Source organism: Palaemon carinicauda, chromosome 24 (genome assembly GCF_036898095.1).
Source record: "Palaemon carinicauda isolate YSFRI2023 chromosome 24, ASM3689809v2, whole genome shotgun sequence".
NCBI classification, from domain to species: domain Eukaryota; kingdom Metazoa; phylum Arthropoda; class Malacostraca; order Decapoda; family Palaemonidae; genus Palaemon; species Palaemon carinicauda.
Window position 1 is genome coordinate 2192133 of NC_090748.1, and position 14147 is coordinate 2206279.

The window sequence follows — 14147 nt, forward strand, 5'->3', positions numbered from 1 at the left end:
AAGGTATCCAAATAAGTTGTATGAGTTAAGTTATAGTACTACTTGTCTTTTGTGTCGTCTCTTCATGATCCACTAAGACTGCTTATTGTGTACAGTTTTCTATAATCTTATAGACAAAGATGATTAATTATTAGCTCATGTGCAAAACTTTTTTCTCTCAAAACTATCTGTGATCTATCTTCTTCTTCTTCTTTGTCTACATCTTTTCCCACTTCTATGTGGGGTCGATGTTTCTGGTCAGCTTTCTCCATCTACCTCTGTCCCATACCTCATCACCGGTTAATCCCTTTGATCGAAGGTCATCCTTGATACAGTCCATCCACCTTCGCTTTGGTCTCCCTCTCCTTCTCGTTCCCTGTACCTCCATTTCCATCACTCTCCTCCCAATATACTGTTCATCTCTGTGATCTATAAAACCACTAATTACCGGCACTTGCTTTGTCAGTAAATGTACTAGAATTGGAACGATTCAGAAAGCATTAGTTTGCCTGACTTTGATATTGAATACAGTAGTAGATACTCTTGTACAGGTATACCTCACCTTACGTTGGTAATTGGTTCTAGGAGACGCGATTCAAGTTTAAAAACGACTTTAGTTGAATTTACTTGTCTAAATTTACTTGTCACTAGGCTAAACCACAAATAACCATTTCCAGTTCTGTTTTTTTTTATAAATACAATTTGAATAATATATCTTTAATAAGAATCTAAGCTTCCAAACAAATTTTAGTTTTTAATGTTGTACCAAAAAAAGTAATCTAATGTTACGTATAAATGTACATCTGTAATTGTAAATGTAGATGTTTTCAATTTAGCACATTTACAGTACATTGCAAGCCCTCTGTTTGTGAATGTGATTTGCTCTAAGATAGTATAAAATGGAAAGAATTTATAAGATCAATAACAAATTAAGTTATTAAAATTAATTTACAATAGTATGAAATAAACAGATGAAGCTGGGAGGAATGTAGAGAGGAGAGGTCCCCTTTTCTGTTTCATTTGTTTGATGTCAGGTACCCCCCAAAATTGTGGGAAGTGCCTTGGTATATGTATGAAATAAACTTAGGTGTTACATTTACCAATATTTACATTCAATATCCTTGTTTACATCACGTACGTTGATGGCTGTTGGATTGTCAGCATCAACAACTTTTTAATAAGAAACTGGTCGAGAGTTCATTGAACTGTACTCTTCTTTTCTTCAAGGCTATGTTTGAATGAATATTTATTTCCATTTCTTTGTTAATTGATATCAGCCCATAAAGAATATCTAAATATGTATAAATTTTAAGATAACTAAAATTTATGAAACTTTTTCAATGTTGGGTTTTTCATAGACATATTTCAGCTAAAACTAATTCTGTCCATGCTAATTAAAATGGCAGTGTAACTCAAGATTTGTAGTCATTAACCTTTGTCATTGGGTTGAGATCCTCCTCAACTGAGTGACCACTTCTGTATGACCAGTAGATATTGTAAAATTATAATGATCTACTTTAATAGTATAAAAGAATTACTCCTAATTTTAAGTCTTGTTTTATTTGGTTTAATCTGTGCTTACTTATGCTGCTATGTTCTGGAATTTCTTAAATTTTCCACTTTTTTGTATTGAAGATATTATTATTATTATTATTATTATTATTATTATTATTATTATTATTATTGTTATTATTATTATCATTATTATTATTATTATTGTTATTATTATTATTACTTCCTAAGCTACAACCCTAGTTAGAAAAGTGGGAGGCTATAAGCCCAAGGGCTCCAACAGGGAGATATACTGTATAGTGAGGAAAGGAAATAAGGAAAAACTACAAGATAAGTTTAAAAATAATAAAAACATTAAAATAAAAAGAGGATTAAAACATCAAAATAATGAGAGGAACAGAATCAAGATAGAATATTGTGCCCAAGTGTACCCTTAAACAAGAGATCTCTAACCCAAGACAGTGGAAGACCACGTTACAGCATTTTTTTCTTTTGAAATATAATTTTACTCAAGTTTCCATCTTTTATGGTGGAACCAAGATTTTAATTATGGTTTTTCAAATTCACTATATACACAAGGAAATAATGATTTTTTTTTTTTTCCAGATTTGTTGTGCGAGATTTTACTTACAATGAAGAAGAGTTGACTGCTGGTAAGAATGAACTCTCCAAACTCATCAATGACAAGAAAAGGCACTTTGTAAGTTTTACATTATTATTTTGAATGAACAACTACTTCACGTAGCCAAGATAGGAAATATATATACTGTATGCAACAGTAGTACCGCGGTTCACATGTAACTTAATCTGAGAAAATCCTATTACAAGTACAGTATTAAATTTCAAAATGATATACGAGCATTGTATCATCTGCGAGCAAAAATTTTCATCTTTTTGCACAATTTTGGTGGACACGTTATGTACTAATGCATTTTTGGTGGACAAGTAGTGTTCAAATGAGACTATTCCACTATGAGTAGAATTTTCTTGGTGAAATGGAATACTGTACATACTAACTGCAAGTCTCAATTTAATATGCCTTAAATATTAGATATGATTTAAGATATGTTTTTATGAATGATATACAGTATTGTGTTATATAGAGTATTACCTTTTGTGTGTATGTGCTCAATTGGTTTAAACTAGATGTATTTCTAAAAGATGATTGGGCATTGGTCCTTGGTAACATCTCTTTTTTTATTATAATTTCTGTTTAGAGGAGGTAATGGATAAAAACCGTTATGTATTTTGTAGAACGAAAAATGGTCATAAGCGTGTAAAGAAGAAATATAGAAAATGGCAGTGTTATGGTAATCATGATTTGAGGTTTACAAAAGAACTTACTTGTATTAGTAAATTAACTATGGGTAGAGTGGTATTTGGCATGCTCTTCACACTCCCCAAGAGATATTAGTTCACCTAACCTTCATCAGGGCTCCACAAGGTACTAGAAGAGTTGGAAGACCCAAGCCTACATGGCTGAGGACTATGAAGCACGAAGTAGAAGATGAATGGAGAAGTATTGAATTAAAAGCTCAAGATAGAGATGACTGGCGAAATCTAACTGAGGCCCTTTGCGTCAATAGGCGTAGAAGGGGATGGTGATGAGAGTGGTATTTACGTACTACTCTTCATATCAATCCACCTAGCAAGACTCTTACTATTACTATTACTTGCTAAGTTACAACCCTATTTGGAAAAGCAGTATGCTATAAGCCCAGGGGTTCTTACAGAAAATGGCCCTGTGAAGAAAGGGAACAAGGAAATAAGAGAAGTAATTAACAATTAAAGTAAAATATTTTAAGAACAATTACAACAATTAAAATAAATATTTCATATATAAACTATAAAAACTTTAACAAAACAAGAGGAAGAGAAATAAGAGAAACTAGCTGAAATTTAAGTGCAATAGTAGCCATTGTATGGGAACACTGGCATGCATGATTATTACACTTACAAAGAGTTCCAGAGGGATATATTCTCCCAGCATGCCAATCCAGGAGGCTCTATGTACAGGGTACCATCAATCCAGCGATCCATCACAACAGCAACAACAACTCATAAGTATATCATCATGCTTGCATGAGAAATGACATGGATATCGTTCATAATTTCCAATTAGACTAAAGGGAGCATCACCATAGAGACTTTTTCATCTAGTTTTTGTGCCAGTTTGAGATTTGCAGATAACATAGTTCTGTTTAGTGTGTCATTGGAATAACAAAAGATAATAGAAGATTTGAATAGAGAAAGCAGAAATATAGGACAACAGAAACAATCATTAAAATCAGTCTCATTGAATGAAAGATAGATTTTTTTTCATTATCTTTTTGTATATATCTTATTCTTAATAGCATTTTCATTAATTTAAAGGAAATCTGCTTTTAAGAAATTATATCTGTGTATGTATTAAACTCTGTATATATATGCTGTATTCAGTAATGAGAAACTTACTTTCTTCTAGGGTCCCCTGGTAAGATGGCTTAAAGTAAACTTCAGTGAATGCTTCATATGCTGGATACATGTAAAGGCCATCAGAGTCTTTGTTGAATCAGTTCTTAGGTTTGTATTACTATTTATAGTTTTCAGGTTAATCTCATTTTTTATACACTTTGGTTGATTTATTAAGATTTTAATTTTTCACCTGAAGTATGCTGGATAAACAATAGATACTGTACAAGAATCTATGTGTAATATTCTTGTTGGCATACTATACAGTACAGTACTTTCAAAGGAAGTGAAACATATAATAATAGGTTTTATAATTATGATGAAGTTTACCTATAAGTCACAAGGCTAATATCTACAGGGCATGAGGTTCTCAACTTTAGAATAAATATGAAAATTTTTCTCCCTCAGCCCTTACATCTCTCCCCTCCAGGAATCAACTACCTCAGTATCATGAATTATATTGCTCTGTTAAAAGCATGCTCAGTGCTGCAGGAATCCTACTTAAGCCCTCCTCATATCTGTGCAGGTCAATCTTTGCCTCTCACCGTGCCTGGTGTTAATTTTCTTTTGATTTGTTTTACGTATATAGGACTTTGTTCAGAATATACTAAATATATTTTCTGCTAATATAACATATTTTGTGTTAGATACTCCTTAAATAGATTGTTGTTTGGAGATATAGACACTCATACCGTGTATGCTGCTTCACGTGCATTGCTCAACAGTGTGATCTTGACAAAGGGTGTTCAGAATCCTCCATTTGTTTGAAATAAACAAAGAACAGAGCACAGTAATCCCTCGTGTATCGAAGTTATTATGTTCCAAGACACTCCCCCTTTTTAATTGATTAAAACATGCATATTACTGTAGCTGCAAAATTGTACATTATATTTTTTTCATTTTTATTATTTTTCATATTTTTTTATTGTCCTTATTAATTATAACTTTATAAATCCTCCTAACAGTCTTATAAACACATTATACACTTAAACACTTTGAAATAAAACTTACTTTTATTATAGACACATTCTTACATACTGTATACGTAAATGTAAAAATTAAAATCAGAACATACTATTGAAGATACATAAATTCTGTCCTTGCGATTGCCTTATTGCTAGACGTTATCAGTATTTTTTGCTGTCCTTTTAAAATTGACAGTTGCAGTTGTCCTTATATTCGTTTGGTCCTTCTTAATGTAGCGAACGAGAGATTCGTTGATGATGTAAGAGTGGTTTACATCTACGTAGCTTTTCCCTTTCTTCAGCATGTCAATCAGTTTCCTCGTCTCCACTGTAGCAGTCATCTTCCTCTGAACTTGGGTTCACTGCTTGAAACTTTTGAAGGTGCAGACCATTTAGCTGACCTTGTATGGCTTGAAAGCAATTTACAATTTTAGACAAAAATCTAATAAAAACACCACAACGTAGCCAGATATGTAGAGTGATGTCCACATGTATGCATTGTAGTAAATTTGACAGCATAAGTTACTTAATGCTGTAGTTTACTTTACAGTGGTTCTGTGGTCTGACAGCCAATCAGTGGCCAAGTTATTGATCATTATGCACTGATTGATCGTATCTCCTCCACCGGCCATTAGTATGCCTTGTATGAATCATTTAGGCAAGCTAGATTACTCTCCTCATGCTTCACAACATTTGTTTTCTTCACAGATGTGCGATTCCTGTAACCGGCACATACGCATTTCGTCTTATTGCCACCAAACTGAATTTCTGTGCTTTCCTTTATTATTTTAGTTAAGTTTATTAATTTATAGGGCTAAAAATTACTATTTTTTTAGATTGCTAAAATCAGAAATATAAAATTACATAAATTTTCCCTCAGAAACTCGCGATATAGATTTACATATATATAATTGCATTATACAGAGGAAGCAATAGGCAAACTGTGATATGTTGAGGGATTATGCCATATTTAATTAAATTTAGTAGCTGATGGATAGAAAGAAGAAAATGAAAAAGAGGATTGTATTTCTGGGTGATTTAAATTGTCTTCTGTATTAAACTTTTGTCGTTGTCTTCTAGCATTGCCAAGGTATGTTGTGGGTTAGTCTTGAATTAAAGTAAAATATGAGAATTTGCATGTAAGTGCAGAATTTGAGATGATATGGACACGTTTTGGGGATGGATGATGGGGAGGTAGTGAGGAGTGCTTAGGAGGAACCTGTTAGGATAAGAAGAGTAAGAGGTAGGCAGAGAATTAGATGGTGAGATAAGGTGAATATGGAGAGAAGAGGGTTGGTAGAGGATTCCTTTGATAGAAGGCATTGGAGAGGGCGCATCAGGCAACCAATCCCTTGCTGTAGGGATAGAGGTGGAGAAGAAGAAATAGAAATTGCTGGGTTTCAATTGCAAATTGCTTCATGTATGGAACAATTCCCTTACCTTACGCAATCATCCTCAGTTTCTTTTCTTATTATTTCCAACTCCTCATCTACTGATTTGTTGTTCGAGAGCATTTCCTTTTCTTCTCCTCATATGGGCTACAAAGTTGAGGTTAAAATGACTTTTCCCTGTAATGTGAGTATTAGTACATTATTTTACTTTTGGTGGTTTTGAAGCTTCAGTTGATTTTTGGTATGGAGCTCTTATTCTGTAGGGCGGAAATGTTTAAGTACCATCAAATCTGGAAAGGGAAATTATATAGCTTAACTCTATTATTGTTTCCTGATGAGATGTTTGGCCAAGAAAAAGATTTACTTCTTGAGGTGAGATTTAACAAAGTGCGTTTTTGAAAATTCAAAAGTATGATTATTTTCTATTTTGAGATGAGTAACAAAATTTTTGTTTGAAAATTTAAGCGTATGACTATTTTATATCAGCTTTCCACCTAAGAATTGTGATAATCAGCATTTTGAATGAAAGGTAAGTTTCACTGAAATAAGTTTTGTAATAGTGAAAAAAAAATTTGTTTAAACTTAATTGCGAGTCACTTACTCTGATATATGGTAGTTGAGTGACAGGTCCTTAATGGTTTCAATAGTGTGAGAAGGAAGGCTTGGGTAGGTCTCCTGGACCACCGAGTGCAGTTTTAACCCAGCAATATGAGTCCGAATACTGTGCTGGATGGTTCCAGGGGGAAAGAAACAGTATAGGTACTGAGAGAGTAAAGTTTTATTTTTTATTGAGGTCAATAAGCTCTTGCTCCATAGATATTAGCCCTGTGACTCTCTAGCCGGTATTGAAAATAAATTTTATCTTTTTTTCTTGAAAGTAACTTATGAAATTGTTTCATCCCCAAAGGTATGGATTACCTGTAAACTTCCAAGCCATCCTAGTTCATCCGCACAAGAAAAGTATGAAAAGATTAAGAGATGTACTGAATCAGCTATATTCTCATCTTGACTCCTCAGCTACTGGTGGTGCTGGTGAAGTGAGTATTCTTTAGTTAAGTTTACCAAGTTGTGGAATGATCTTCCTAATCGGGTAGTTGTATCAGTAGAACTTCAAAAGTTCAAAGTTGGAGCAAATGTTTTTATGTTGACCAGGCTGACATGAGTCTTTTTATAGTTTATATATGACATATCTGTTTTTGACATTGTTAATAGTTTATATATGACATATCTGTTTTTGACATTGTTAATAGTTTATATATGACATATTTATTTTGACGTTGTTACTGTTTTTAGAATGATTTATTGTTAACTCATCATTTATTTATTTCCTTATTTCCTTTCCTCACTGGGCTATTTTTCCCTATTGGAGCCCTTGGGCTTATAGCATCTTGCTTTTCTGACTAGGGTTGTAGCTTGGCTAGTAATAATAATAATAATAATAGTTATGATTCACTTGTGAAGCCCTAAAAGAAGTGTGTGATCTGTAATAGGTTTATAACCTTAAATTTTTTTAGTTTCATGTTTCTTAGATATTTCATACTTCCCTGAAGAAATTAATCAAAGGTCATTTAAAGCATTCAATAAAATTTTCTTGGGGGGCTAAAAACTTGTACTTGAAATGGTAGAAGGCCATACATTGTATTCTTTCAGAGGTAGGAATACATAGATCAGCAACAGAAATGCCATCTCAAAGGTAAATCTGCTGCTGATACCTTAGAGAATGGTGTTATGTATCCACAAGATATATATTTGTTCCCACACAAATACAAACCATTCACTCTTTACTAAGGATATGTTGTTCCGGTGTAGCTAGAAACTATCCCTAATCTTTTTGCGCGGGGTAAACATCCCGCCGCTTGTAAGCAGGGGTAGACCAACTACCCTACTCACGCACTCCGCTAGTCTATTTATCCACTTTTGTTTTTGGCTTGGTGAAGAGCAGACTTGCTGTCTCTCTCCTGTTAAAAATCTATTTAAAGACTGGCCATAAACTCACTTTTTCCTTTTTCTATTTCAGGTGTATCTGGTCTTACTGAGGACTTCTAAGAGGCAGGTTTGCCCTGGCATCAAAGGTTGTTCTTGTGGCAACTGTTTGTCGCAGTAGAAAACTAATTCTCATTTTCTTTTTCCTGGGTGTTAACAAAACTCATGCACTCAGGCGTCTCCTAGTGAAAAGTGTCGAGATTGGTCATCCTCCCAGGGGGAGCAGTACGGTAAGTGACGGTAGAAGTAGTCTAAAAGGGATTCTTCTCCCTCAGGGTCGTCCTTGAGCTCGAAGAAATCCCGACTTCTTAATCTAGCGTCTTGTCCATCTGTTCGTTTGGTCTCTTCCGGAGGACGAACGAGTAGCAGTAATGACTATTTGATTCCTGGGCAACCCTTGGGTACGGAGGGACCTGTTGCTTTCTCTAGTGAGTTGGCAGCACCCACCGCTGAAGAGGAGTATTATCTACTTTATATGCCATGCGTCAACTTTGGCCTTCTTTGGAGATCTCGAGTCTTGGGCTCCCCCTCTATGAACAGGTCTTGGAGATGCTGAAGATTGGAGCACAGCGGAGGCGCACATCTGTCTCTGTAAGGGTTGGCCACAGCCTTCTCCTCCAGAACCTCTGGAGTCTATCCTCCACAACTTCTTGCCCACCTGAGGAGTTGTCGGCAGGATCTCCCTGGAGTGCCTGCTCAGCTTGCGATCCCCCTGGGGTGTGCGTGCCAGCTGATCTTGCTCGGTATTCTCTGTGCACTCAGCGCACTGAGTTCCCTCACCAAGAGAAACGCGTTCAAACTGTTGCTCCACTCTATGAGGCAGGTCGCCCTTCTCGCCAACGCGAAAGGACTTCCTCTCTTGAGTGGTCTCCTGAAGTTCCTCATAAGTTGGCGCTAAACTTATCTATGTCTCTCTCTAGCTCTTCGGAGTTGAGCTCTTAGGAGCGTGCAGACGCAGCTCCTTGCCATCGCGCACTCAGTGCACAAAGAGTCGAGAGGAATCTCGAGAGATACAATCCTTCAGGGTTATTGCCTTAGGCCTTAGTCCCTATAGGATAGGGCTTGCTTATTCGGACGTTCGCAAGCAATGGAAGCTCGCTTTCGGAGACAACCCTCATCTGCCTTGCATATTTCCAGTCAAGTGCGTACCTCCTTTTGTAGGAGTACGTAGGGCAGCTCGTCAACCTTGTGCATGTTCCCTGAGGAGTGTTTGTGTCCTTATCCTCATTGCTACGGCTTGCAGACAATCAGGCCCTAGTTGGCAGAAGAGTCTTGTGCATCGGTGCACACTCGTCGTAACTCTGGGCAGATGTTAAACAAATAAACCACTACTATGGGTTTCACAGACAGTGCAAGTGCGATTTTTTGCAATTATTCTGTAACGAACATTCGTATCAATACGAGATGTTGCTATAGGGTATTACACCCAGTGAGGAAATTTATAGGGGTATAATGAATCGTTAATTATTAATTATAAAGACACTTGCCCCTATGCCAAAGGGTAAAATCTCAATCATCCAGTCACAAAACCGAACAATAATATACAGAACCTCTACCTCCACCCCCTCCCTCCCTCTCCTTTCATCCCTCACCTGCTCTCCCCCTGGTTCAAGCTATCTCTCTCGACCTCCACGCCATCCATCCCTCTCCGTTCTTTCCCTTCCCTTCATGCTCTCTTTCTGAGAAGGTAGCTTAAGTTGCAACTTATTTTGTATGATTTTTTTTTTTTATATCAAGCACTCTATCTATCTATCTATCTTATCTAATTATAATATTTATTGTTGTAGATATGGAACAATTCAATCGGTTGTTACCTATCAGATGACTGACTGCTTTATTCACTGGTTTGCTCATCTCTCTCTCTCTCTCTCTCTCTCTCTCTCTCTCTCTCTCTCTCTCTCTATGGTATTGGTTATGTAAATAATTATTAGATTGATAGAAAAAAAAATCGTAAAAAAATATGTTTAAATCAAAGCAACATTCAGAGAGAGAGAAAGAGAGAAGGAAAGACGTAGGGCAGGTGAGGAAAGAAAGGAGAGGGGAGGAAGAAAATGGGGGTTGGAGGTGAAGGGGGTTGTAGGCAGGCGGAGCTCTTCCAACCTGGTGTTCGTTTTCTTGCTTGGCTAATGAGTTTTGCCTCTTGGTATAGGTACAAAAGTCTTTATTATTTACAATAAATGATTCATGATACTCCTATAAATTTCATTACTGGGTGTAATACACTATAGTAAAATCTCGTACTGATACGAGTGTTCGTTACAGAATAATTGCAAAAAATCGCTCTTGCACTGTCTGTGAAACCCATAGTAAGTGAGTAATATCTGTATCTAATAGTAATATAATACTGTACATTGTTCTTAAAAATAGATTCCATCCTGAATAATGTACAGTATTTTTTTAATAGATAGAAAAGGAAAAGTAAAGCAGGACATAGAACCATGTAGGTATACATATCTTCTGTTAAAACTTACGACTTGATTCAATATCAATATTTCATTTTGTTGCAGAGTGTGGACATCCCTGGGTTAGGTTTCAACACGAGTGAATACTACCCATATGTGTCTTTCAAGATCAATACAGACATGATTGGTGACCATAGGCCATAGAAAAATCCTGGCAATACTCAAGTAAACATGTGTTGTTATATGTCCAGAGCTCTTATATGTTATATTCCGTTTTCATTTTCCTATTAACTTTTAACATGTTGCATAAAACAGATGTAACTAAATTTGTTTGAAATCAAGTTATGTAAAGCAGTTGTATGTATTTAAAGGGAAAAATGTAAATAGATGTGCAACTTCTTGAGGATTTGGTATATTGATAACTTGATGATAACATGCACAAACTCAAGTTGACGGAGAATTTTAGCAATAGGTTGTGAAAGCCTAAATCGTGTGATTAAAAATTTATTTCAAAACTTGCCTTTCATGCTGTCATGGACATTTTAATGTGTAATATACTTTTACTTTGTACATTCCCTTTTACGAACAAAAATATGGCCTCTGATAGTTGTGAATAATTTTTTGTAGATATTTTTCCCTACATTCCTAGAAAAGTTCTGTTCCAGTATTTAATGCTTACTTACTGTAAATTAAATTGAAAAGATTATTTTATACTCGTAGCAAAGAAAGATCATCAGTAATGAAAAAATTATTAGAATTCAGCAAGATAAAAAATTTGTACTTGACAATACTAAGAGTGCAGAGGAGAAATACTGAACTAATACATTTGTATTTATGTAATTCTATTACCTTAATAAAAAATAGTGGTTTTGCAATCACTAAGCTAATTCTTAAAAACTTAATACCAGCCATAAGAACTTGTTATTACAATAACCATATCTTCTGGATATAGTACACTGCTGATTTACCCGTAATGTGTATTTTTAGTACAGTACGTTTTTCTGTAATTTTTAGCCAATAAAAGCAGCCAGATTCTTGAACATTTTCTATATATGATTTTATCGTACGTAGTCGTATGAACTATGGAAATTTTCTGTTGATAAAAGAAAATATTTTTATTGGTGAAGTTCTAAGACTACCTTTAATGATGTAACAATGTGTTTCACTTAAGCTTCTAATTATAGAAATGATAAGGTATTTTTGATTAGTAAAAAATATTATGTGAATTTTTCTCAGTAAATAAGTTGAGACTGAATTGCTCTACTAAATTATAGAGGTTTCAATAATTTTTTGAACTTTTATATAAAATTTCAAAGAGTATACATGAACTATCTAACTGTGGTGATATCTTGAGGAAGGCCATATTACTGGATGTATATTTTATGTATATTAGTAGACTTTTGGAACATTTTAATGTTGGGTAACAGTCTACAGACTTGTATGTACAGATTGGTCAATAGTTGATAATCAATGTTGTGAATAAAGTGGTAAAAGAACTGTACTTTTTTATATTTCCAAGAAAACTGCCATATATGCTGGTATAATATTTCTATACTTGCCTGATGTTCATATACATGCACAACCTTTACACCAGTGATTAGTGGTGTCATGAGTATAGGGAAGTAGTCCTATTTCGACTTTGAAGTTTGACTGAAGAAGCTATCAGACGTGTGCAGCATGTTGTGGTTGCTTGATGCTGATCTCATTGCTTTACTAGAGGAACTAGAGTATCGGAAGGAAAGAAAATAGAAAAAATCTTTACCTTCAGGAGTAGCATTCGCATTCTAATCCTCCAGAGACAAAAATAAATTGAATATCACATGAGTATAGAAATGAGAAATTTCATTCTTAATATTCTGTTATTTTAGGACTTTAATTTTCTTCCTTTTTCCTTCATGACCCACCTCTGTCAGAAAGTGGGAGTCAGAAATATGAACATTAGGGGAGATTCATAAAAAAAAATTCAATTTTAATGGTAGAATTTATTTTTTATACTCTCCTAATTTTCATATACTGTACATGCCCACCCTCCTTCCCACTGACTAACGAGCTCAAATAGGACAGGATATTACTGTAGTTGCGACTTTGAGAGTGACCTGTTAGTTAAGGCAAGGCTTTACCTTGAATTTCCATCAGTCGCTAGATGCCGCCTTGGTGGGCAGGAGGCGTGTCCTCTTGAGAATAATGAGAAAATTTTTTCTTTTGGGGAGGTTAACATCGCATTGAGGCTTCAGGGACAAAGCATTATGAACATCAAACGAGTATAAAGATAACAAATTTTATTATCAAAATTCCATTTTGGGGGAAAAAATAACAAATTTATTAGAATTCCAATTTTGGGGAAAGTGATGTGTGGTTTCCAAGGAGTTTCCCGTAAAAAGCTAAGATAGGGAGTCCAACACACAATAAAGGTAGTAAAGAAATATATTCTCCCATCCTCTAGGACTAGAGTTTCAATGTACTAGGTACAAATCAATGTGTATAAGGGTGAGACGGTTTCAGGCTATATTGAACGTGTCATAGCCCCTCATGCTGAAAATCATCTAGCAACCAATAAAATTTTATCACCGAGAACCAATACTAATGTTGGAGACCATTCTACTCCTGTGCTAATTTGTGCCAAGCCGCCATCTTCCATACTTGGAGTGAGAATCAAATGTCCCTTTTCCATACACAGGGCTAGGGATGAAGGAGCCATGACTAAGACCAGAGATATTTCCCCTGTTGTTGTCAGCTATCCTGGTCCATCATGAGGCCCTTATTACACTTCTGGGTCTGTCCTTGGATCAAAGTGCATGTACAGTATTTATGAGGAGAGAGTGAGCCTCCAGAGCAGCCTCCCACACCCTCTACCTATGCTAGGTATGAGGATACTCAGGATGTGTCTACCTTTAAGGTACCAGATAGTACCTTTATGGTGTACTGATGGAGACTGACAATCCGGGGTCGGAGTGTTCCTTTATTGATGTTCATGCACTCATTGCCTAATGCTATGTACTTGGCAAGGCAACGTTGGCTCCTCATTCACAGAGAACTTTGGTTATTGATCGGCACTTCGGTACCCCTTAAGGGTCGAGATGATCTCTGGAGCTACCTTGGTCAGATCTGATTAGTTTTCGCCTGGCGAATTGATGATCAGATCTGTGGATCTGAGAATTCTTTCGATTCAAGTTGGTGAAACAAGATCTTGCCCCCTCCACTCACAAAGCAGAGAAGGTTATATGTGCCAGAGAATGCTGTGTTTTTCACCTCTTCAGGTTGATCTGTCAGTGTATGCACTAACGGGGTCTCTCCTTTGACACACACAAGATGGAAGGCACATCCTTCCCAGCCTCTTGTGTTGGCAGCCATGGAATTGTCTACCATAGCCTCCCTTCAAGCTGTATCGTGTCCTGACCAGTGGTAATATCGCAATACCAAGCAGAGGTTGAAGTACTTGGGCATGCTGATATACACAGCAGTGA

General features: G+C 35.8%; 1 protein-coding gene across 1 annotated transcript in view; it reads left to right on the top strand.

Annotated features, from left to right (window-relative positions):
* The window catches only part of Vha44 (V-type proton ATPase subunit Vha44), a 50909-nt gene extending 38729 nt beyond the window's left edge, over positions 1 to 12180 (top strand). Inside the window, exons 7-10 of the mRNA XM_068347949.1 lie at positions 2098 to 2191; positions 3956 to 4053; positions 7206 to 7335; positions 10789 to 12180. Coding sequence (XP_068204050.1) covers positions 2098 to 2191; positions 3956 to 4053; positions 7206 to 7335; positions 10789 to 10887 — 421 coding nt within the window. The 3' untranslated portion in view covers positions 10888 to 12180. The remainder of the gene's footprint in view (positions 1 to 2097; positions 2192 to 3955; positions 4054 to 7205; positions 7336 to 10788) is intronic.
* The last annotated feature ends 1967 nt before the right edge of the window (positions 12181 to 14147 follow it).